Raw genomic sequence first — 24,871 nt, 5'->3', positions numbered from 1 at the left:
AACTAAGAGGCACTGTTCAAAAATAAGGAATCTCACTTTAATATGGAGATGATGAGTAATTTCTCCTGATGTTCGCTAGTCTTTGGATTTCTTTGGGAATGGGGAAAATAGATTTTGACTGCAATCAAATTCATATTTTACTCATGCAACCAATTATAAAAAATACTGTAATGTTTTTGGAACACTAATACATGATATCTTCTATGATTCAATGATTTAATCTTTGTAACAGTACAAAAATATTGGTAATTCTCAATGTTTAACAACAGCCATATGGCTTTTAATTTCTGACGTGCAATGGTTTTAGTTCCTATGCATCATTTCATGTTCTTAGAAGTCTAATTTATTAAATATAGTTTTAATTTGTCTCCTCTGACACTCTTAATTTCCTTTTGAAGTTCAAGTATAAATGTTGGATAAATATATAAAAAGAATGAATATGAAGGTGGAGCAAATTGTCAACTTCACCTAAAGTTTTACTGGTTGATTTTTTTTTTGTTGTATTCAAGACCAGTAACTTTATAACTGGATGAAATTGAGTATTTTCCCTGAAGTCTTCTGTCGTTTATTAGTAATTGATTATGATATTATGTTTCACATGGATTAACATTTAAATTTGTTTTCCCTCAGGAGCCTAAAACATCTTGCTATGAATGGTGATTCTGGTGTGGGGGTAGTTACTTCCCCACCCCCATCAACTGCTCCGCATAAGGAGAAATACTTTGACCGAGTCGATGAGAACAATCCTGAATACCTCAGGGAGAGAAATATGCCACCAGATTTGCGACAGGATTTCAACATGATGGAGCAAAGGAAAAGGGTTTCCATGATTCTGCAGAGTCCGGTAACCTCAAACTTTTCCCTTTTACTTAGATCTCTGTAGGTGCAAGTACTCATTGGTATTTGAAATAAAGGTTAGGCATGAGTCGCAAAAACCCAGCTTGCAGGTGCAGCAGGTGGTCAGGAAGGCGAATGGGATGCTGGCCTTCATAGCGAGGGGGATTGAATATAAAAGTAGGGAGGTCTTGCTGCAGCTGTATAGGGCATTGGTGAGGCCGCAGCTGGAGTACTGTGTGCAGTTTTGGGCGCCGCACCTGCGCAAGGATATTTTGGCCCTGGAGGGAGTGCAGAGGAGGTTTACTAGGCTGATACCGGAGTTGAGGGGATTGAGCTATGAGGAGAGGCTGAATAAACTAGGCTTGTACTCGTTAGAGTTTAGAAGAATGAGGGGAGATCTCATTGAGACGTATAAGATGATGAATGGGATGGATAGGATAGAGGTGGAGAGACTCTTCCCGCTCAAAAAAGACAGTAGGACTAGGGGGCACAGCCTCAAGATAAAGGGGAGGCGGTTTAGAACGGAGTTGAGGAGGAACTTCTTCACTCAAAGGGTGGTGAATCTCTGGAATTCTCTGCCCGTTGAAGTGGTGGAGGCGGCCTCGCTAAATATTTTTAAGAAGCGGGTTGATGGGTTCTTGATAAGAGAGGGGATTAAGGGTCATGGGGAGAGGGCGGGAATGTGGAACTGAGCCACGACAGATCAGCCATGATCTAATTGAATGGCGGGGCAGGCTCAAAGGGCTAGATGGCCTACTCCTGCTCTTATTTCTTATGTTCTTATGTTACAAAACTTGACTCATTTCATCATAAGTAAACTATTTAATGTGGATGGTGGGTAAATTAATAAAATCTCAGACCAAATGTTATGAATAGTAGGACATTGCAATTATATTTTTGAATATATAAGAAATAAGAGCAGGAGTGGACTTTATGGCCCCTTAAGCATACTTCACTATTAAGTAGGATGATGATGATTGATCTGATCTGATCTTGACCTCCACCCTCCTTTCCAGATAACCCGTGATGCCTCTGCAGTACAAGAACCTATCTGTCAGGGTTGACTCAGTGACTTTCATTTAATGACATAGTCTTCACTATTCTCTGGGTATGAATTCCAAAGATTCTCAATCCTCCTGCGTAAAGAAAGTTCTCCACTTTGTCTTTGAATGGATGAGCCCCTTAACTTAAAACCGTTCCCCATGAGGAGAAATGTAATTTCAGCACCTATCCTGTCAAGGTCCATATGGTTCGAATAAGATCACCTTTCGTTCTTCTAAACTCCAATGACTATAGGCCCAACCTGCTCGACCTGGTCATTATAAGACAACCTTTCATAACTGGAGTCAACCTCATGAACCTACTCAGAACTGCCTCCAATGCAAGTATATTCCCCTTACTTTAAATAAGGAGACCAAATTTGTATGCAGTACTTTGAGTATGTTTTCACCAATACTCATACAGTTGTAGCAAGACTTACTACTTTTGTACTCTATTTTTCTTGTAATTAAGCCCAAACCTATCCAACTTCTTTCCATAATTTAAATGTTCCATCCCAGGCAGAATTCTGGTGAATCTCCTTTGCACCCCCTCCAGTGCAATCACATTCTTCTGATGTGGCGAACTGCACAAAGTATTTTAGCTGCGGCCTCACCTAAGTTCTATCCGACTCCAGCATGACTTCCCTGCTTTTGTAATCTGTCTCAACTAATAAAGGCAAGTGTCTGTCATGCCTTTTTCACTACCCTACTAACATGCCCTTCTAACGTGGACAAACATGCCAATATCTTTGTTCCACAGAATTTTCTACAGTCCTACAACTCACTGAGTACTTTCCTTTTCAAATTACTCCTTCCAATATTTATCACCTTACACTTTTTAGGGCTAAATTCTATCTGCCACTCATCTGCTCATTTGACCATTCCAGCTATATTGTGTAGCGCATGGCGCTCTGCCTCACTGTTAATCACCCAACCTATTTTTGTGTATCCGCAAACTTACTAATCCTACATAGTCATCAGTGACAAATAATAATGGGCCCAACACAGACTCCTGGGGCACACTGCTGGACACTGGCTTCCAGCCTTCTGTCATCACCCTCTGTCTCATACGGCTGAGCCAATTTTGAATCCACTTTATCAAATTAACCTGTATCTCATGTAAATTAACCTTCTTTACAAGTTTCCCATGTGAGACCTTGTTAAAGGAGTTGCTGAAATCCATATAAACTACATCGACTGCACTACCCTCGTCTACACATCTAGTCATCTCCTCAAAAAATTCAATCAATTTGTTAGACATGACCTAGCTCTGACAAAGTCATGCTATCTCTGATCAAGCTTTGCCTGTCCAAGTGGAGATAGATGCCCATTTGACCATTCCGTCTATTTTGTAGCCCAAGACTCTCCACCTCACTATTAACCATTCAGCCAATCTTTGTTTTGTACGCAAACTTATTAATCCTACCCACCACGTAGTCATCAATGACAAATAATAGGGGGTCTCTATTTCCATCAGAAGTTTCTCTAAATGTTTCCCTACCACTGACGTGAGACTCACTGGTCTGTAAACTCTGGTTTATCTCAATGACCTTTCTTAAATAGCAGAGTCACATTATCTGTTCTCCAGTCGTCTGGCACCTCCCTTCTGGCCAGAGGAATTAAAAATTTGGGTCAGCAACCCTGCAATCTCCTCCCTTGCCTCCTACAACAGCCTATGGCACAATTGATCTGGACCTGGGGATTTATCCACTTTTAAGGCTACCAACACTTCCAATACCTTGTCCTTCCCTATGTCAATTTGCCCAAGAATCTCTGAGTCTCTCTCCTTGAATTCCCTGAATTATGGTGTCATTGTAAAATTTTAACAGCACAGGAGGAGGCATTCAGCCCATTTATCTGTGCCCACTCTCTAAGATCTTCTGAGCTCGACCTACTTGTCAGCCCTTTTTTCTTGCAGAGCTGTAAGCATTTCCCCTTCACACAATTGTCCAATTCCCTTTAAAAGTCACAGTTGAATCTGCCTCCATCTCACTATCAGGCAGGACGTTCCAGATCCTAGTCACTGGCAGTATGAAAAGATTTTCCTGCTATTGACTCTAATTCTTTTGCCAGTCATTTTAAATCCGTCTCTTGTTTTTGACTCTTATTGCCAATGATAGCATGGTTGTTATTGGATAAGGAACCTCGGAATTGAGTTCAGATTTAACATGGGGGGATCAAAAGCAACAGTTTAAATATTCTCTAATTTCACACAGTAAAACAAACTACCAGCTCTGGTGTATACACATGCAATTGCATCTTAATGCCTTCTAAAGTGACCTGACAAACAAACCACTTAGTTATGTAAGAAGTATCGCCATCCCCACTTTTAATAAACTATGCATATGCAATGAAGGAGACCATGCCAGCAATGCCCATTATTTGAGAACCAAGAAGAAAGTATCATGAGTCAAATTTGGAACACAAAAGCGGAGTCGCCTTAGCTAGATAACGTCATGAACAAAACACTCTGAGTCACTTATCATTTGTTAGATCCATGTTGTTAAGTACTTAAGTCATTATTACAGTTAGGTGGTCAACTTCACTTAAGCTTATTCAATAATGCTTCCTTGCACTGAACAGGGTGTACTAATTTGTTCCAGTTTTGTCAAACTGTAATGCAACTGTGCAAATGTAAGAACAGGCAAGTCAAGGCAAATGCTGAATTATGTGTTTGGAAACGCAACATTGTGTGTGTGGTCCTGTGCAACCATGCAATTATCAGCAAGAATGTACCAGTCTTAAATGTTGTATTGATCAGTCAATTCAATTATGTGAACTTCTTGTTCTGGCACTTAATGGATTCTGGTAGCTTGATTTGATACTAGCTATTATGTTTTAATCGCCTCCCTTCTAGGCTGTTCTGTTGATCCATTAAAACACTGTCTGTAATTGGCAACACATTGGTCCCTATAACCAGTAGTAGTAGTTGTCTTTAAAGTCACGTTTCAGGAGAGCTCATGCTTTTCAACAGAAGTGCCCACTCCCCAACTTTTCTAAATAACAGACCCCTGTTTCAAGTTTTAATTTGTGTGACTTGTTATTTGCAGTTTCACGGTCAGGATGGGATATACTGTAGAATCATAAAATTCCATAGAAGGAGGCCATTCAGCCCATCAAATCTGTACCGATTCTTAAGTGTACCCAGATCCCTGCCATAACTAGGGGACACAGCCTCAAGATAAAGGGGGGGCGGTTTAGAACGGAGTTGAGGAGGAACTTCTTCACTCAAAGGGTGGTGAATCTCTGGAATTGTCTGCCCGTTGAAGTGGTGGAGGCTGCCTCGCTAAATATTTTTAAGACGCGGGTTGATGGGTTTTTGATAAGCGAGGGGATTAAGGGTTATGGGGAGAGGGCGGGAATGTGGAACTGAGCCACGGCAGATCAGCCATGATCTTATTGAATGGCGGGGCAGACTCGAAGGGCTAGATGGCCTACTCTCCTATTTCTTATGTTCTTATGTAACTCCTAATCCACCTTAGCTACACGTCTTGGGATACTAAGGGACAATTTAGTACAGCCAATCAACCTTACCTGCATATCTTTAGACTATGGGAGGAAACCAGAGCATCCAGAGGAAACCCACGCAGGCATGGGGAGAATGTCTGGAGTCTGCAGTCACCAAGGTCAGAATTTAACCTGGGTCCCTGATGCTGTGAGGCAGCAGTGTTGTCTATTGTGCCACCAATGGAAGAAAAATTCAGCTGTGATGTTTTATGATTTCCCCTTGCCCCCCCTTGTGTGGTTATAAATTGTATTATATAAGAATTAGAACGGGAATAAAATGTCAGTAATACATATATTTTGGGACCAGTTTGTAATTAGTCTTATGATTGGTGATGGTGATATTTGACAGCTTGCATTATGTTAATTTGAAAGAAGGTATTTTAATTATTTACAAGTATGTAATCCTTGAAGTATCAAAATTGATGCTCTTTAAAATAAAACTGTTTATTTTCCAGGCTTTTTGTGAAGAACTGGAATCAATGATTCAAGAGCAACTCAAGAAAGGAAAAAACCCTACTAGTCTACTTGCATTACAGCAGATTGCAGATTTCATGACGACAAATGTGCCTAGTATGTACCCTGCTGCACCACAAGGTGGAATGGCTGCGTTAAACATGAGTAGGTGTAATTATTATATAAAATCTTCTATAAGTAATTGGGACCAAATTACTTCTGACAGTTGAGTTCTGTGTTTCTGTGGAGAGGTGTAAATTACAGATCTGAGAGCTGTATTTTTTTCCCAAAGAACTAGTGATGCAGACAGAGGTTTGAGAGAACCTTAGGTCATGATACAAAACAGTTGATTAAAGAGAGAAAATTTTTATTTCTAAGTCTTTTATTTGTTAAAAATATTTTGGTGTTTTGCTGAATTGGATTTAAGAAGTTACCTTCCATATGCAGTATGAAGCATTGTCTCTGATTGCAGCAGGAGAGCTCTAGTAAGTAGAGTGTGGACTCAGCAAACATGAGCGCAGTACTAGGAGGGGCCAGTTTAGCTCAGTCAGCTGGATAGCTGATTTGTGATGCATAAGAACATAAGAAATAGGAGCAGGAGTAGGCCATCTAGCCCTTCGAGCCTGCCCCGCCATTCAATAAGATCATGGCTGATCTGTCGCTGCTCAGTTCCACTTTCCCGCCCTCTCCCCATAACCCTTAATCCCCTCTCTTATCAAATACCCATCAACCCGCATCTTAAAAATATTTAGCGAGGCAGCCTCCACCACTTCAACGGGCAGAGAATTCCAGAGATTGGATATAGCCCAGGTGCAGGTCAGTGGGACCAGGCAGAAAAATGGTTCGGCACAGCCAAGAAGGACCAACAGGCCTGTTTCTGTGTTGTAGTGTTCTATGGTTCTCATGGCCTAGTGATAGCATAGCCAGCATTCAAAGGGATGATGCGATGTAACCTTTCCCAGTAACGAGGATTAGCAGGCATCCAGACAGAATCAGGTCTGAAACAGTTTCCTAGAAAACTGAGAGATCAGTGGAGGTATACAGATGCCGGTTTTGAGAGTCACAGAATATGAGAGATGCAGACTGCTCAAATACACAGGAGAACATCACAGAGGAACCAGGGTGTGATTGCTAGCACCCACAGAAACAGGCTAGTTTACATCTCTCAGCCAAGAGCCTGAGAGGCATTAGCCGACAGGCCAGTTTATCATCGTGCAGCTGAGATGCCATTTTAACATCTAAGAAGCCTGAGAGCCATGATAGTGCAGAAACCTTTGTAAAGGCATTTGAAATATCTTCACTGGACCAGGAAAAGCTGTTCTCGAGACTTGATTTCTACCTTGTATTCTGTGGTAACTATAAGCTGCACTTGACTTACAGATGTGAATGTTTGGGAATGGGAAAGTCTTAACAAGTTGCAGATATATCTTGGAATGAAGTGTTGTTTCTATACAAACTTTGTTTAGTAATTCATATGTCTAATTATCTTAAGAGTATCATTGTCCTATTTATGTGCATTTGTCTTTTCTTTAGTTTAATAAATAGTCTTTAGTAATTGCTATGGTATGATTGGGCTGGTTATTATCACTTTGGGTTTCATGTGACTCCTCACACCATTCCAAAAACAAAACTATACACCACCACACACCGTTGTTTCAAGTTTAGACGCCCTTGCAGATAACAACCACATGATTCATGACAAAACCTGCCCCTCTCATTCAGATCTTGTGGGTGATTCTCCCATCCTGTTTCGCTAATTTCAGCGAAGCCGGGTTAATGTGATTTGCGCTGGGTATCCGGCCCCGAGGGTTTCTCCTTGTGCCGTATGTCCGTGCCCGAAATCGGTGCAAAGCCATGTAATTTATATAACTTTAGATTTAAATGTAATTTCAATGCCATTAGCAGGCCGGGGACTGAAGTCTGCAGGCCTGTGAGGCCCCCATCCCCCGCCCACCAAGATTATTTAACTCCACCCGGGTTTACAGTAGCTCCCCACTTTTTTGCGGAGCTGGTGGCCTGAGCCCCTTGCACTGAAGGGGTGCAATCAGTGCCCCCCAGAATGTCAGGTGCTGGGGGGTTGCCCTTGGGCATTGGCACCTTGCCAGTACCAGCCTGGGTCCCCGGCATAGCCCAAGATGCAAAATGCCAATGTCCAGGGGCAGTTTGGCACTGCCTACCAGGTATTGGATAGTGCCATGGGGGTTGGGCTGATTGGGGGCACGGTCTTGGGTGAGGATACCACTGCCACTCTGGCCAGCTGTAACCGCTGGCCTCCATCCCTCACCCACTGATCCTTCATTGGGGTGAGGTGGGATTTCAGCTTGTAGGGAGAGATCTGAGAGGGTTGGTCAAGGCCAGGTTTGGACCTGCTTGGTGTGGTGTGGGGTTTGGTGGTGGTGGCGGCGGCGGCGGGGGGGGGGGTCAGCCAGCAATTGGGCTGTGGAGATGAGGTGGAGGGCCGACGATCAAGCTGGCCCGCAAACGGGCCACTGTGCATGCGCCTGTCTTGGTGCGGGCACATGCATAGTGGCCCACTCGATGCTTATCCTGCTGGCCTTCCGGGTGGGGATAAGCCCTGCCCACTGATTATCAGCAGGAGTCACGCTTGCGCACTCTGCATTGCACAGAGAGTGGGAGATTCTTTTCTTCTCTGGATTCTCATTGGGAAAAAATACCAGTGTGATTTACTCCAGTTTTCATGCAAATTCAACACTTAAGAATATTTTGGGGAGAATCCCGGCCCCTTGTACTTGTGTCTTAATCAAGGTTGTGATGTGGCCTGGAGTCAGTATTTCTAATGGGACCCAAATTGAACATTGTTGCATAAGTGACACTTATTTTCAAGGCTCACCGTTGAGACATAGACTTTTGTACCCTTTAAATAAAAGAGAAGTGGTAAATATTTCAAGCCGCTAATGAAAGCTTTTGAGGAGGAAAAAATGTAGCGAATTGTTCTAGGAAGAAATAGACAAAGAACATCCCTGCTGCGCTTTAAGGCTCCATGTAGTATTGTTTGTGCGCTTAAGTTTTGAAAACAAGCATAAGCAAACCTTCCACAGTAAAGTGTGGAAAAATCTGGTGATAGCCATGCAGTTTTTAACTGCTTTATCTTTCATGCTGCCAACGTTTGTAGTGCACTAGTTAATTTACTCTTAGAGTCAGAAGGGGGCTACTTAGAACATAGAACATAGAACACTACAGCACAAACAGGCCCTTCGGCCCACAAGTTGCGCCGACCACATCACCTACCAACCTACAGACCTATCTATAACCCTCAATCTCATTAAACCCCATATACTCATCCAGAAGTCTTTTAAAAGACCCCAGCGAGTTCGCCTCCACCACCACTGACGGCAGCCGATTCCATTCACTCACCACCCTCTGAGTGAAAAACTTACCCCTAACATCACTTCTGAACCTCCCTCCCCGCACCTTAAATCTGTGTCCTCTCGTAGCGACCATTTCAAACCGGGGAAATAGCCTCTGAGAGTCCACCCTATCTATTCCTCTCAACATTTTGTAAACTTCTATCAGGTCGCCTCTCAACCTTCGTCTCTCCAGGGAAAAGAGTCCCAGCTCCCTCAACCTAACTTCATAAGGCATGCCTCCCAGTCCAGGCAACATCCTTGTAAATCTCCTCTGCACCCTTTCAATAGCTTCTACATCTTTCCGATAGTGAGGCGACCAGAACTGCGCACAATACTCCAAATGAGGCCTGACAAGGGTCTTATAAAGTTCCAGCATTACCTCCCGACTCCTAAACTCAATCCCTCGATTAATGAAGGCCAGTACACCATACGCCTTCTTGACCACCTCCTCCACCTGCGAGGCCGATTTAAGAGTCCTGTGGACCCGGACCCCAAGATCCTTCTGCTCCTCAACACTACTCAGACTTCTGCCCTTAATAGTGTACTCGTTCATCCCGTTGGTTCTGCCAAAATGGACGACAACACATTTATCCGCGTTGAAGTCCATCTGCCACTTCTCCGCCCAGTCCTGCATCCTATCTATGTCCTGCTGCAACTTTTGCCATCCTTCCAGATCATCCACAACACCACCGACCTTCGTGTCATCAGCGAACTTACTTACCCATCCCTCCACTTCCTCATCCAGGTCATTTATGAAAATGACAAACAACAAGGGTCCCAGAACAGATCCTTGAGGCACTCCGCTGGTGACTGACCTCCATTCAGAAAAAGCCCCATCCACAACCACTCTCTGCCTTCTGCAGGCAAGCCAGTTCTGGATCCACAAGGCCAAAGGCCCTTGGATCCCATGCCCTCTCACCTTCTCAAGAAGTCTTGCATGGGGGACCTTATCAAACGCCTTGCTGAAGTCCATGTACACTACGTCCACGGCACTTCCTTCGTCAATGTGTTCAGTCACATTATCGAAGAACTCAACTAGGCTTGTAAGGCACGACCTGCCCTTGACAAATCCATGCTGACTATTCCTGATCATGTCAAACCTCTCCAAATGTTCGTAAATCTTGTCCCTCAGAAGCCTCTCCATCAGCTTACCAACCACTGAGGTCAGACTCACCGGTCGGTAATTTCCCGGGCTATCTCTGTTCCCTTTCTTAAAAATAGGAACTACATCCGCAATCCTCCAATCCTCTGGAACCTCTCCCGTCTCCATTGACGACGCAAAGATCATCGCCAGGGGTTCTGCAATCTCTTCCCTCGCCTCCCACAGTATCCTGGGGTACATCCCATCTGGTCCCGGCGACTTATCTACCTTGATAGAATTCAAAAGTTCCAACACATCCTCCTCCTTAATATTCACGTACTCAATCCTTTCCATCTGCTGCAAATCCATAACAAAATCTCCCAGATCGGCTTCCACCGTGAATACTGAGGCGAAGTACTCGTTAAGCACCTCCGCCATTTCTTCTGGTTCCACACAAACCTTTCCCCCCTCACCTTTTATCGGTCCTATCCCTTCTCTTCTTATCCTTTTACCTTTCACATATTTATAGAAGGCCTTGGGATTCTCCTTAATCTTACTCGCCAAGGTCTTCTCATGACCCCTTCTGGCTCTCCTAATTTCCCTTTTAAGTTCCCTCCTACAGTCCTTATACTCCTCAAGATCTTTAACATCTCCTAATTCCCTGAACCTCTTGTACACCTTCCTTTTCTTCCTGACTAGGTTCAACACATCCTTTGTGCACCACGGTTCCCTCGACCCACCAAAACCCCCTCGTCTCATCGGAACGTTGTCATTCAGAGCTCCAGACACACATTCCTTGAATATCTGCCACCTTCCTTCGGTACTTTTCCCTAAGAACGCCTCCTTCCAGTTTATTTGTCCAAGTAACTTCCTGACTTCTTCGTATCTCCCCTTACCCCAGACAAACACCTTCCTAGCCTGCCTGATCCTATCTTGTTCCAACGCAATTGTGAAGGAGATAGAATTATGGTCACCATATCCAAGATGCTCTCCTACCGAAAGATCCATCACCTGCCCTGGTTCATTCGCCAGTACCAGGTCAAGTACAGCCTCTCCCCTCGTAGGCTTGTCCACATACTGCGTCAGGAAACCCTCCTGAACACACCTAACAAACTCCTCCCCATCTATACCCCTTACCCTAGGGATATTCCAGTCGATGTTTGGGAAATTGAAGTCTCCCATCACGACAACTCTGTTATTAAAACATCTCTCCAGAATCTGTTTCCCTATTTGCACTTCAACTTCCCTGTCACTATTGGGCGGCCTATAGATTACACCCAGCAAAGTTTTTGACCCTTTGCTGTTCCTAACTTCCACCCACAGAGATTCTGTAGACAATCCCTCCACGACATCCTCTTTCTCTGTAGCCATGACACTATCCCTGATCAACAGTGCCACGCCACCACCCCTTCTGCCACCCTCCCTGTCCTTCCTGAAGCACCTGAAGCCTGGCACCTGAAGTACCCAGTCCTGTCCCTGAGACATCCAAGTCTCCGTAATGGCCACCACATCACAATCCCAAACAGCTATCCACGCCCTAAGCTCATCTACCTTATTCACTATACTCCTTGCATTAAAATATATACACTTCAGCCCCTCAGTCTGGGCATTTCCCATCTCCACCACCTGTCTAACCTCCCTCGCATACTGCCTGCGGTCCTCCCCTACCTGGGAGCGAACCTCCTCCGTCCCAGTTTCCCCAACACAGTTCCCTCCCCCCATCCTTTCTAGTTTAAAGTCCCCCCGGTAGCCTTAGCCAGTCTTCCCGCCAAGATTGTTCAAAATTGTTCACTTGTTCAAAAAGTTCTCAGATCCATGTATAGCAATGAAATTGTCCATGCCACACTGCAGCCTGCCCTGGATTGTGCATTTTGGGCTGGGTTGGCAAGTTACTAGTAACATTTTGCCTCATGTGGCATTAAATTGGTTGTCTCAAATAAAAGAAACACTTGTTAACTCCCTTTTGACCTTCAGCAGCACCATAATTGCTGATTGTTCCAGCAAGATAGTGGGACTTCCTGAAGATACCACTTAATGCTGTCCTATGATCATCAGAAACTCCACAGCAATTTTGAAGAAAGCTTTTCTTAAACTTTTCATGGTAATGAGAAATGCAATAGATGTGACCAAATAAAACTAAAATTGTGAACATGAACTAACTAATGACGTTCTTTGTAGTTGAAAGTTGCGACCACTGTCGTAGAAGGTACTCGTGATAATTTGGCCATTATAACAGCAGAAATCTCTCCATGTTTTACATATAAATATCCATCATGTAAACAAAACGGCTGACTAGTGTGGATGAGATGTTATTGTTCACAGAATGAAAATTGCAAGTGATCAAGACTATTATCCTCTTGCTGTGGACGATAATTATGCAGGAAAAGAACAAACTAGCATTTATATTAATCTTTCACATCCTCGGCCTATCTTAAATTATTTCACAGCTAATAAATTACATACATACATACATACAGCTGTTCATGGGCATACAGCAACCAATTTGTGAAAAGGTCCCACAAGTGACAATAATTGGCCAGTTGATTCATTTTTGATATGTTGGCAAGGGCACCAGAAGAATTTTGTCATCCTTTGGAGAAATGTCATTGGATCTTTTCTCCTCATTTAAAGCAGGCAAGTGAAACTTTGGTTTGACATCTTGCCCAAAAGACAGGGCCTCAAACAATGACTACTACAAAAAAATATCAAAGCAGATATATGCTTATACCTTGTAGTTTGGCTTGAGCCCACAATTTTCTGATTCTGAATGATGAGATAGTTCACTTCAGTTTTTTTAAAAGGCTGATTATCATACGCACAAATTGCAAGAAATACGCTAACAAAAGTCGTGTGGGACGCAAGTGTCACTGACAAGATCAATATTGGTCACCTATCCCAATTGCCCATGACAAAATATGGGTGAGTTTCCTTTTTGAACTGCTACAGTGTGGTAAAGATAAGCTCATGGTGGTGTTAGATAAGGAATTCCAAAACTTTAACCCTTGACGGTGAAGAAATGTTGATAGTTTTTCAAGTCAGGATGATGAGAGACTTGGAAGAGGATTTCAAGATGGTGGCAATTGCATCTGATCTAGTAAACTAGTGGTGAATCTGTTCTGATGCTCCTGATGTTTTTTTATTTACAAATTAATTCTTGACTGGCAGTTTCCAATTAAAATGCTGTTAACTTTCTTTAACTGATTGTTGAATGCACAAATTGCAAAACATATGCTTACATAATGCTGTACCGTTAATTTTGCATGCATTCCTATTTTAGGTCTTGGAATGGTTACCCCTGTGAATGATCTCCGAGGATCTGAATCTGTTGCATATGATAAAGGAGAGAAATTGCTACGTTGCAAGCTGGCAGCTTTCCACAGACTGGCTGACCTCTTTGGATGGTCGCAACTTATCTACAATCACATAACAGTAAATTGAGCTCCCAAATTCCTCTCCTTTTTTAAAAGAAAATGTTGTAATTGAGCTAGATATATGTAGAACATATTTCTACCTTGTTCCTTCTGTTTGATAGAATATCTTTTGTTGAACCCAACAAAATGGTGAAATGAGTTAGCTTGCAAAATTGAGAATGAGGAGTCTCTCCTTTTACCACGGTTTTTTAGATGGACCTCTAACTAATAAATTTCCTTGAAGGTAGCAACAAAATACATAGCCATAAAGTAAAACTTTATTTATTTGTCACAAGTAAGGCTTATATTAACACTGTAATGAAGTTACTGTGAAATTCTCTTAGTCACTACACTCTGGCACTTGTTCGGGTCAATGCACCTAACCAGCACTGTGGGAGGAAACCGGAGGGAGCCCACACAGACACAGGGTCAAGGTGCAAATTCCACACAGACAGTGACCCAAGCTGGGAATTGAACCCAGGTCCCTGGTGCTGAGGCAGCAGTGGTAGCCACTATGTCACCTTGCCACTGGTGCCTTCTTTTCAATTTCCTTGAGGTGTAGGCGAACCTGTCAGTTCAGCAACTGTGCTTTATGCCAAGTACGATGTGGAGATGTCGGTGTTGGACTGGGGTAAGCATAGTAAGAAGCCTCACAGCGCCAGGTTAAAGTCGGGCAGATTTATTTGGCAGCACCAGCTTTCAGAGCCTCAAGCTCCTTCAGGTGAGTGAAGTCACCTGAAAAAGGAGCCTGAGACGTTGAAAGCTAGTGCTGCCAAATAAACCTGTTGGGCTTTAACCTGGTGTTGTGAGACTTCTTACTATGCTAAGTATAACAGAATTGGCAAATGTGCCAAACTTATTTTATGAAAGGCAGTTTTCTGAATTGCTCCATTATGTGAAATGATTGTTACATTTGCTAACTTTTTAATTCACACGCTAGAGTCAGAAGAACTGAGTGAAATGCTGGGATTGCTGAAGGAAATTAGAAAATGACAGAAATAAAGCCCCAGAAGTAATTAAAGACAGCAATGAAAAATGTGAAATCGGGGCATTGGGAGCCAGTGAGGAAAAATGCAGGGCCTGATGTAACATAGGAAACAGCAGAGTTTTGGATAAACTAAAGTTTACAAAAGAATGTAGGCCAATTTAGGAAGGCATTGGCAAGCATTTGTGAGTTTCAGCAGCAGATGTCCTTGAGTAGAGTTGGAAAGGTCTCTAGCAGGTCCTCTTTTTTTTTGCTGACAATTCATCACTTCTGTATGTATATCCAACTACCTGCCTGCGATCAAGAACAGCTCATCCACAGTCATCATCTCAATCTTGGCCTTTAAAATTAGGCAGATAGTTCAGTTAACTTTTAATAGTAATCATGGCCATTGATTTACATATATATATCTAGATGCAAAAAACTCAATGCTCCTATTAATAAAAACACACTTTGTTTCATTGAATGTCCATACATTAATGCCCTGGATGTGTTATATAACGTTAAATAGTACATTCTGAAAACCACCATAAATTACAACCTGAGTTTTTTAAGAAAAAACTTTGCTCATAACTGAAAAGATCTGCAACATTTTGCCTGCTGATTGCCAATAAACAACTACTCTCACCACATTTCTTGCATCACATCTCCAGGTCATAAGATAATGTTATTGTGTGAATTTGTACAGACTTGATGTTGATCATTTAATTAGCTATTAGCGTCAAAACCTTATTTTAGGGCTGGAATCCAGAACTTATCATTTTGGGGAAAATAAATAATTATTGTGGTTGTCTTTTAATTTTTGCTTAGATGCAAAGCTGAAAACTGGAGCTGATTTGCAGCTCTAAAACTATTTTTTAGATTTTACTGATTTGCATAAAGTTTATGTAGTTATAAATTATGGCAAGTTATTGGTTGTTTTTTCCTGTAGGTCAGAGTCAGCTCTGAGCAGGAACATTTCCTCATTGTACCTTTTGGCCTTCTTTACAGTGAGGTCACTGCATCTAGTCTGGTGAGTAAGGAGGAGCACATTTAAATTTTGAATGTTATTTACTTGATCAACTAATATTCCTGCATTCAGTTTTATTTTTGAAAGTTATTGGGTGGAATTTTCCAGCCATCCTTATTGAACAGAAACTAAACTGGACAAGCCATATAAATACTGTGGCTACAGGAATGGTCAGAGGTTGGGAATTCTGCAGAGAGTAACTCATCTTCTTACACCCTAAAGTCTGTCCACAACCTACAAAGTACAAATCAGGAGTGTGATGGAACACTCAACTTGCCTGGATGAGTGAAGCTACAACAGTACTCAAGAAGCTCAATACTTTCCAGGACACTGCAGCCTGCTTGATTGGCACCATATTCACCACCAAAGCACAGTGGCAGCAATGTGTACCATTTGCAAAGTGGCCTAATGCAACCCACCAAGGCTCTTTCGACAGCACCTTTCAAACCTGTGACCTCTACTGCCTACCAGGTGCATGGGATCACCACTTGCAAGCTCCCTTCCAAATCACACACCATTCAGACTTGGAATTATATCATTTTTTTCCTTCACTGTAGTTGAGTCAAAATCCTGAAACTCCCTTACTAACTCCATTCACCTGATGAAGGGACAGTGCTCCAAAAACTCGTGTTACCAAATAAACCCGTTGGACTTTAACCTAGTGTTGAGACTTCTTACTGTCCCTTCCTAATGGCACTGTTGGTGTTTCTACAAGATGTGATTCAAGAAAACAGCTTAACAGCACTGTCTCAAAGGCAATTAGGGATGAGCAATAAATGCTGACCTAACCAGTGCTGCCCATAAATGAATAATTTATTAAAAATTTCTAATAACATTTTTCTTTAAAGCTGCCTTTACAGAATTTGCTCATGGTGCACAACTGCCACCATCTTTGTGAAAGTGACGAACTTTTTTGCAAATGCAACATGAAGATTCCCTTGACTTATTTTAAACTTTGTTCTCTCTATGGTCCCTTTTTAAATCTCTTGATTTTCTTTGTCAGTGGAAATAGTCACAACATCTCGGACCTGAAAATAGAATATAAGAAGTAGGAACAAGCAATACTAATTGTTGTGTGCTTTACAGGTTAAAGTTAATCTTCAAGGTGATATTATCGATCGTGGCTGCACCAATTTGGGAATAAACCAGGCTGGCTTTACCTTGCACTCTGCCATCTATGCAACTCGACCAGATATCCGATGCATCGTACACATTCACACGCCAGCTGGAGCTGCAGTAGGTTATTTGTTTTCCTACTTTTTGTTTAAACAGCTTGAATTAAGACTGGAGTTTTCAATTTTAGATCTCATGTTATTTCCCAAGCCGTTGCATTTAGTATTTTCTACCATTTACATCTCTTGGCATCATAGCCCATTACATGACTGAAGTCACATAGGCAACTTTGATTTCAGATCTAGATCTATGCTATGCCACACATGCTGACTTTCAAGTGAGAAAGGTGTTGTATGTGCTTCCTTACTCTGTTGCAGTTAGAATAAAAATGATGATCTGTCAGAGGCAAAAATCTTGTTCCCAAAATTAAGAGCCACTTGCCTTCGGATGATAAGGTATTTACATTTGGTTTGCAAATGTTCTAGCATATATTTTTTCAGAAAACCATTTGCGTTTGCAATACTTAGCTTATCTGAAATTCCATATGAAAACATAACATAAGCATCATCTTGGAATATTGGCCTATTTTTAATTAACAGCAATTATAATTTGTAACCTGCAGGGTTATTACTTTGCTTTAGCAGTAGAAAAATGGATCCATGAGAATTTTAGCACAGGAGGAGACTAATTCAGATTATTCTGTGCAGTCTGTTCCCTAGAACAATTGAAAATTAATCCCACTGTCTCATACCTTTTGCATTTTTTCTGCTTCAAATATTTATCCAGATTTACTTCCTGCCAAAGCAATTTCACATTTTCCCACATCATACTCCATTTACCAGATCTTTGTTCACTCACTTTACCTATTTATATCATAGTGGAACCTACTTGTGACCTCTTCACAACTTACTTTCCTATCTATCATGTTTTCAGCAAATTTGGCAACCATCCCGTCAATCCATTAATTCATATCACTTACATAAATTGTAAACAGTTGAGGTCCCAGCACTGATTCCTGTTACATCTTGTCAAACCAGAGAAGACCCATTTATGCCTACTGTCCGCTTCCTGTTAACCAGCCAATCTTCTATTCATGCCTATATGTTGCCCCTTCCAATAAAATATTTTCTATATAACCTTTGATATGGCACTTTATCACATGCCTTCAAATATCAAGTATTGATAGATTCACTACAGTACATCCACTGGTTCCCCTTTGTCCATGGTACATGTGGCATGGTGGCACGGTAGTTAGCACGGCTGCCTGACAGCACCAGGGACCTGGATTCAATTCCATCCACAGGTGATTGTGTGGATTGTGTATGTTTTCCTTGTGCCTGCAGGAGCTTCGCCCAGGTGTTCTGGTTTCCTCCCACAGTCTAAAGATGTGAAGATCAGGTTGACTGGCCATGGTAAATTGTCCCTTAATGTCCCAAAATATATTGGTTAGAGGTATTAGTGGGGTAAATATATGGGATTTCAGGGATAGGGCCTGGATAAGAGTCGGTGCAGACTTGACGAGCAAACAGGCCACCTGCACTGTAGTGATTCTATGATACTTATCAAAGAATTCCAATAATTGGTTAAACATGATTTCCTTTGACAAAACCATGAATAAATTCAGTAATACAGCCTCTACTGCTCTCGGGGCTTAATTTAACCAATGCCATTTATAGCTGTAACAAGATTTCTCTATTTTTGTTTTCATGCCCCCTGCAATAAAGGCCAATATTCCATTTGTCACCTTAATTATCTTTCACATGCATACCGTTCTTCTGTAATTTGTACATGTACGCTTTTTGCTGTGCATATGTGTGCTTAATCTATCAATTTAAAATCTATGAAACGTATAGCCAAAGAAATTTCAATCAGGAGATGCCATGACCTGAAACTCTCCCATTGAATGGAGATGGAATGGAATTTAGCTTCACAGCCGAAACAGGGCATTTTGTGCATTTGTTGACCTATCGCACCACAATATTTTTATTTACTGCCAGTATAAATCATTTTTGTGAAGCAAATGCATCATTTTTGGTATGTTTCACATCTTTAGCTAAGTTGTGTTTTCACAAATGGCTTAATATGTACATACTGGCATAAAGGATAAAAATATAATCTGTACATTTATTGAAGATGTTTTATGCTTTATTGAATGATTCTGTTAACTTTGATAGGCTAGGAGATAATTGTTGAGGCTTGAATTTTATGCAAGGTTGTGTTCTAAAAATTAGAAACCACAGTGTGTTTATAGATTTTAAAATGTTTAAATTAATGTGGGTTTGCTCAAATGCTGATCTGATGAGCAATATTTTCAACTATATTTTGTTGTATCAGGTGTCTGCAATGAAGTGTGGCCTACTGCCAATCTCCCCTGAGGCACTAGCACTTGGAGAGATAGCCTACCACGATTACCATGGAATCCTTGTGGATGAGGGAGAAAAGATTCTAATACAAAAAAACCTGGGCCCCAAGAACAAGGTCAGCTCAAGTTAAATTAAATTCTTATGGAAAACATGTGGCGGGTTTTTGAAACCATTGAAAAGTACTTTTACAGCAGTTTTTCAAAAGATGGCCTTTATTATGTGTCCTAAGAAAATGAAAATATGTAAGTAATGGTGCACTTCAGTGTGAGGTATTATAAATGCTACTGGTTTAACCAAAACACTGGTCCATTTGTGGTATCATATCAAAATAGTTGTCTAAAATTTCAAGAAAAACTTGCAATCCAAGTATAAAATTCAATCCTGTTTGACTGACAGACATATCTGAATTTGTACAGTATAGGTCAGGGATTTGCAACCCATTGCTCCAGAGCCAAAAGTGGATCTTTAAATAAAAGTTGCACGTGTGTAAGATGTTTATATTGGAACAGTGTAATAACATTTAGTGATTGATGTTTCTTCTCCTAGAAGGCTATCTTACAAATCAACTGTTTCTGTTTGAAACAGAAAAATGAGCAACGTTTTAGAGGATTTGTTCATTCTTATTCACATGGGCAATGCAATTTACCCAGCAGCTGAAAGAAATCTCTCTATTGGTTCTTGTTATTGTATTAATTAATCCAAGATCCTGTCTAACTTTAATTGAGATATGTAAAATGTCTTTCATAGACCTAATTTCTTAAGAAAATATGCCTTTATGGTTCTCCAACAAAAAGATGGTGGGGCCAATTCTCCCATTCTGACCTGCTAATTTTTTTGTCGGGCTGGGAGATTCATGCATGCGCGGATTCACGAAAGCGTTTCCTGTGCACGCGCATCTCCCACTGCTGGATATCTGGCACAGTCAGGATTATGCAGGAAACTAGCAGGCACACACCAGCTAAGTAATTTAATCTGTGTTTAATGTGATTTGAATGTAATTAACTAAATTCTCCAGGCCCGTACCATCATCCATCCTGGCAGGATTTAGAGTAGCTCCCCAGTTTCGGGGAATCAAAGGGAGACCCTGTTGGGAATGTGAGGGGGTGGGGGGGTGCAATTGGGGCCTGCCAGGGTGGCTGGGGTGGTGTCCCTTTAGCATGGGCATGCTGGCGGTGCCAGCCTGTGACCCTGGTGCTGCCCAAGGAGAAAAGTGCATGTGCCCATGGGGCATCTTGGCCCTGTGCACTGTGCATCAGTCAGTGCCTAGAGGACGGGGCCAGCTGGGGGTGGGACCTCGGGGGCAATCGGTAGGGATGGGGAGTCTCGCTGCACTCTGCAGACTGGGGATGCTTATGGGGGCCGTGATCGGGCTGCTCTGGTGGTTGGGGAGGTGTGAGGGGGAGGGTAGTGATTGAGGTGGTCAGCAAACAGGAGGTGGACAGTTTGGGACCACTGCACGTGCACAGAGACCCAAAACTGTCAGATTCTGGCGTGAATAGGCCCGTCCCGAGCTTTTAATAATATTCATGATTGTGACCTCTGCATTGTACAGAGTGTAGGAGATTCGAATCTGAACTCCCACTGAAAAAACAATCGTGATTTACACCAGTTTTCCTGCGAATTCAGCACTTCGAACGTTTTTGGGAGAATCGCCCCCGATGAAGCTGAAAGCAAATTTAAGATTTGGGTAGCATTGATATCTCTTGCTACAGTCACACTAAAGTAAATGTGCAATGGAATTAAGGAGAAAAGACATCACACAAATAAGGTATAGAACAAGTAAACTGAGAAGCCCAATTCCCTAGTTTATATAAAACTCAGACAGTGTACAAATGACTCAAAATTTAGTAAACTCACCCTGACAAATAATCTGTGGATTTTAATTAAAAAATGCAATGCAAAAGAGCTTTCATTTCTATTCTGTAAATTAAGGAGACTGGCATTTTGCAAAATATTTTAATGATTTGAATGCGGAATGATCATAATAGTTCAATCCTTAATGAATGTACAGACAATGTCATAACTATCCATATTAGCATGGATAAAGGATTCATTAGCTGACAGGAAACAGTAGGCATAAACGGTCATTTGTTGGCAAGATGTGATGAATGAAATGCCTCATGGATCAGCTAGGACCTCAACTATTACATAAGAACATAAGAACATAAGAAATAGGAGCAGGAGTAGGCCATCTAGCCCTTCGAGCCTGCCCCGCCATTCAATAAGATCATGGCTGATCTGTTGTGGCTCAGTTCCACTTTCCCGCCCTCTCCCCATAACCCTTAATCCCCTCTCTTATCAAGAACCCATCAACCCGCTTCTTAAAAATATTTAGCGAGGCAGCCTCCACCACTTCAACGGGCAGAGAATTCCAGAGATTCACCACCCTTTGAGTGAAGAAGTTCCTCCTCAACTCCGTTCTAAACTGCCTCCCCTTTATCTTGAGGCTGTGCCCCCTAGTCCTACTGTCTTTTTTGAGCGGGAAGAGTCTCTCCACCTCTATCCTATCCATCCCATTCATCATCTTATACGTCTCAATGAGATCTCCCCTCATTCTTCTAAACTCTAACAATTTACAATTTATATCAATGCCTTGGATGAAGGGACTGAATATCTCATCAGCAAATTTAGATAGGAAAGTAAGTTGTCAAGATAACATGAGGAATCTGCAAAGGGATATAGATTAAGTGAATGGACAAAAAATTGGCAGATGGAGTATAAGTGGAAAACGTTTACAGAACTTTGTGTGACAAAGGGATTTGGGTGTCCTGGTATGTGAATCACAAAACGCAAGTGCAGGTAGGTCAAGTGATTAGGAAGGCAAATGGAATATTGCTGTTTTTCGCAAGGAGAATTAAGTATAAAAGCAGGGATATTTTCCTACAGTTGTACAAGGTATTGGTGAGACCAATGAAAAATTCGAACTAGAGGACATAGTTTAAAAAAGGATCTCCCGTTTGAGATGGAAATTAGATTTTTTTCCTCTTTGGAGCTCTTCCCTAGAGCAGTGGAGGCAGGGTCATTGAGCATTTTTAAAGTAAAAGTAGATTCTTGTCTGACATGAGAGTTAAAAGATATTGGAGGTAGGTAGGAATGTAGAGATGAAGCCACAATCAGAAGAGTCGTGATCTTATTGAATGGTGGAGCAGGCTTGAGGGACTGAAGAGTCTACTCCTAATTCCTAAGTTTGTATATATTTGTCTTGTCATCAGAATTCAGCACTTGTCACTATGATCATTTTTCAATAAACCTATTACCTATCAATCTATGAAGATTCAACCTTATAAACAAAAAAACCCCACAATTTTCTACCTACTCCTGGGACGTCTGCCTGACCTAAAACAAGATTGAACCTACTTGAAATTGAGTAGTCGCTGTGATCATTCTTAAGTGTCAGATAACAAATGACTTTTTGTGGCATCAAGTAAGTCATAATGTATATTGGATTCTCAAACAATTTTTTTCCTCTTAAGTTATGCATATGTCCTTACTCCATTCTTTAATTTTTTTTCCGTCTTGCAATTCCCAATATGTTTTACTTTAGGTAAAAATGGCTGTTCAGGTAAACAAGCTTACCTTGTCTAGGTTCCACTGCTGAGTGAATGCTCTGTAACATTTATTGTGATAATCTCTTGAACAGTAGTGTTGAGTAGGGAAATGCTTGCTGAGTTGATTTGGTAACCTTTTGTTTCTCCTTAACATTCGTTTCTACAAGGAGGCATTTGTTGCTGTGTGTTCATGTTGCAGATGGATTTAGATGGTCTTCATAATTGATTTTTAATGTTTTCTAAGAATAGTGGACCTAATTAAGTATTAATTTTAGGAAAAAATGAAATAAATTCTCTCTATAAAATCATAGAATTCCTACAGTGTAGAAGGAAAGTATTCGGCCCATCAAATCTGCACCAACAACTGTCTCATCCAGGCTCTTGCCCCATTTTTACCCTGTTATTCCTCTTGATGCTAAGGGGCAATTTATCATGGCCAATAAACCTAGCCCGCACATCTTTGGACTGTGGGAAGAAACCGGAGCACCTGATGGAAACCCATGCAGACACTGGGAGAATGTGCAAACTCCACACAACATTGAACTCGGTCCCTGGCACTGAGAGGCAGCAGTGCTAAGCACTGTGCCACCGTGCCTATTCATTCAAAAAAACAAATTTAACCACTAAATATGAATAATTTAATAGGAAATTCCCCATTTTAATATTCTTTCATAAGATGTATGCGTTGCTGGCTAGGCTAACAATTGTTGCCCATCCCTAATTGCCTTTGGGAAGGTGGTGGCTGCCTTGAACCCATTGCAGTCCGTGTGATGTAGGTACACCCACAGTGCAACTGGGACGTGTATTCCAGGATTTTGACCCAGTGACAGTGAAGGAACGGCAATCTATTTCCAAGATAGTGTATGGCTTGGTGGGGAATGTGCTGATGATGTTTCCATGCACCTGCTGCCCTTGTCCTTCTAGGTGATAGAGGTTGTGGATTTGAAGAAAGGCGCTGTCAAAGGATCTTCGGTGAGTCACTGCAGTGCATCTTGTAAATGGTACACAGTGCTGCTGCCACGATTACTGTTTGTACTGCGATTCAACAACTTTACTATCTTATATTAATTTTGAGGATAAAAGATGAAATAGATTTTTAGCTTTATGCCATTGTAATAGCATTTTACAGTACATTTCCTGTATAGATCTCTATGCCATTTGGTGTAGTAACATAGTTGTTATGGTATTAGATTAGCAACTTGGAGATTGGGAGTTTACACTTTTAATTTAGTAACACAATTTGTGAACTGACTTCAGCAAAATACAGTGAAGTCATTAGAGGGAGCAGGAGTAAGCCATTCGGCTCCTCGACTCTGCTCTTCGTTTAATATGATAATGGCTGCTTCTCTATCTCAATGCCATGCTCTTGCTCTCTCCAGCCGCAGCTGGAGTACTGTGTGCAGTTTTGGTCGCCGCACTTACGCAAGGATATTTTGGCCTTGGAGGGAGTGCAGAGGAGGTTTACTAGGCAGATACTGGAATTGAGGGGGTTGAACTATGAGGAGAGGCTGAATAAACTAGGCTTGTACTCGTTAGAGTTTAGAAGTATGAGGGGCGATCTCATTGAGACATATAAGATGATGAATGGGGTGGATAGGATAGAGGTGGAGAGGCTCTTCCTGCTCAGAAAGGACAGTAGGACTAGAGGGCACAGCCTCAAGATAAAGGGAGGGCGGTTTAGAACGGAGTTGAGGAGGAACTTCTTCACTCAAAGGGTGGTGAATCTCTGGAATTCTCTGCCCGTTGAAGTGGTGGAGGCTGCCTCGCTGAATATATTTAAGACGCGGGTTGATAGGTTTTTGATAGGCAAGGGGATTAAGGGTTCTGGGGAGAGGGCGGGAATGTGGAACTGAGCCACGACAGATCAGCCATGATCTTATTGAATGGTGGGGCAGGCTTGAAGGGCTAGATGGCCTACTCCTGCTCCTATTTCTTATGTTCTTATGTTCTCCCCATGTCTCTTGACTCCATTAGTGTTTATAAACAGGCACATTCCTGTAAGGATGAAGGATAAGTATGGCAAGTTTTGAGACACTTGGATAATGTGATATATTGAGAGTCTAGCCAAAAAGAGAAAGGAAGCATTTGTGAAGGCTAGGAGGTTGGGATCTCATGAAGCAAGTATGGAATACAAGGAAAGTAGAAAGAAACTTAAGC

The 24,871-nt window shown here is 41.8% G+C and overlaps 1 protein-coding gene across 3 annotated transcripts in view; it reads left to right on the top strand.

Annotated features, from left to right (window-relative positions):
• add1 (adducin 1 (alpha)) overlaps positions 1–24,871 on the top strand; it is a 189,609-nt gene that overhangs the window by 60,943 nt on the left and 103,795 nt on the right. For 2 of the 3 annotated variants that reach the window (XM_080182512.1, XM_080182513.1), the window contains exons 2-7: positions 631–844; positions 5,840–6,002; positions 13,564–13,715; positions 15,613–15,693; positions 16,777–16,926; positions 19,138–19,281. In XM_080182512.1, the coding sequence (XP_080038638.1) occupies positions 650–844; positions 5,840–6,002; positions 13,564–13,715; positions 15,613–15,693; positions 16,777–16,926; positions 19,138–19,281 (885 nt within the window). In that variant the 5' untranslated portion in view covers positions 631–649. Of the gene's footprint in view, positions 1–630; positions 845–5,839; positions 6,003–13,563; positions 13,716–15,612; positions 15,694–16,776; positions 16,927–19,137; positions 19,282–24,871 lie in introns of those variants that run through there. The other variant, XM_080182514.1, reaches the window with a different exon arrangement.

The sequence above is a fragment of the Carcharhinus amblyrhynchos genome, unplaced genomic scaffold (assembly GCF_965287045.1).
Source record: "Carcharhinus amblyrhynchos unplaced genomic scaffold, sCarAmb.v2.hapA scaffold_61, whole genome shotgun sequence".
Taxonomy (NCBI): Eukaryota; Metazoa; Chordata; class Chondrichthyes; order Carcharhiniformes; family Carcharhinidae; genus Carcharhinus; species Carcharhinus amblyrhynchos.
The sequence above is the reverse complement of the archived record's forward strand: the minus strand, read 5'-3'. Positions and strand labels throughout refer to the sequence as shown.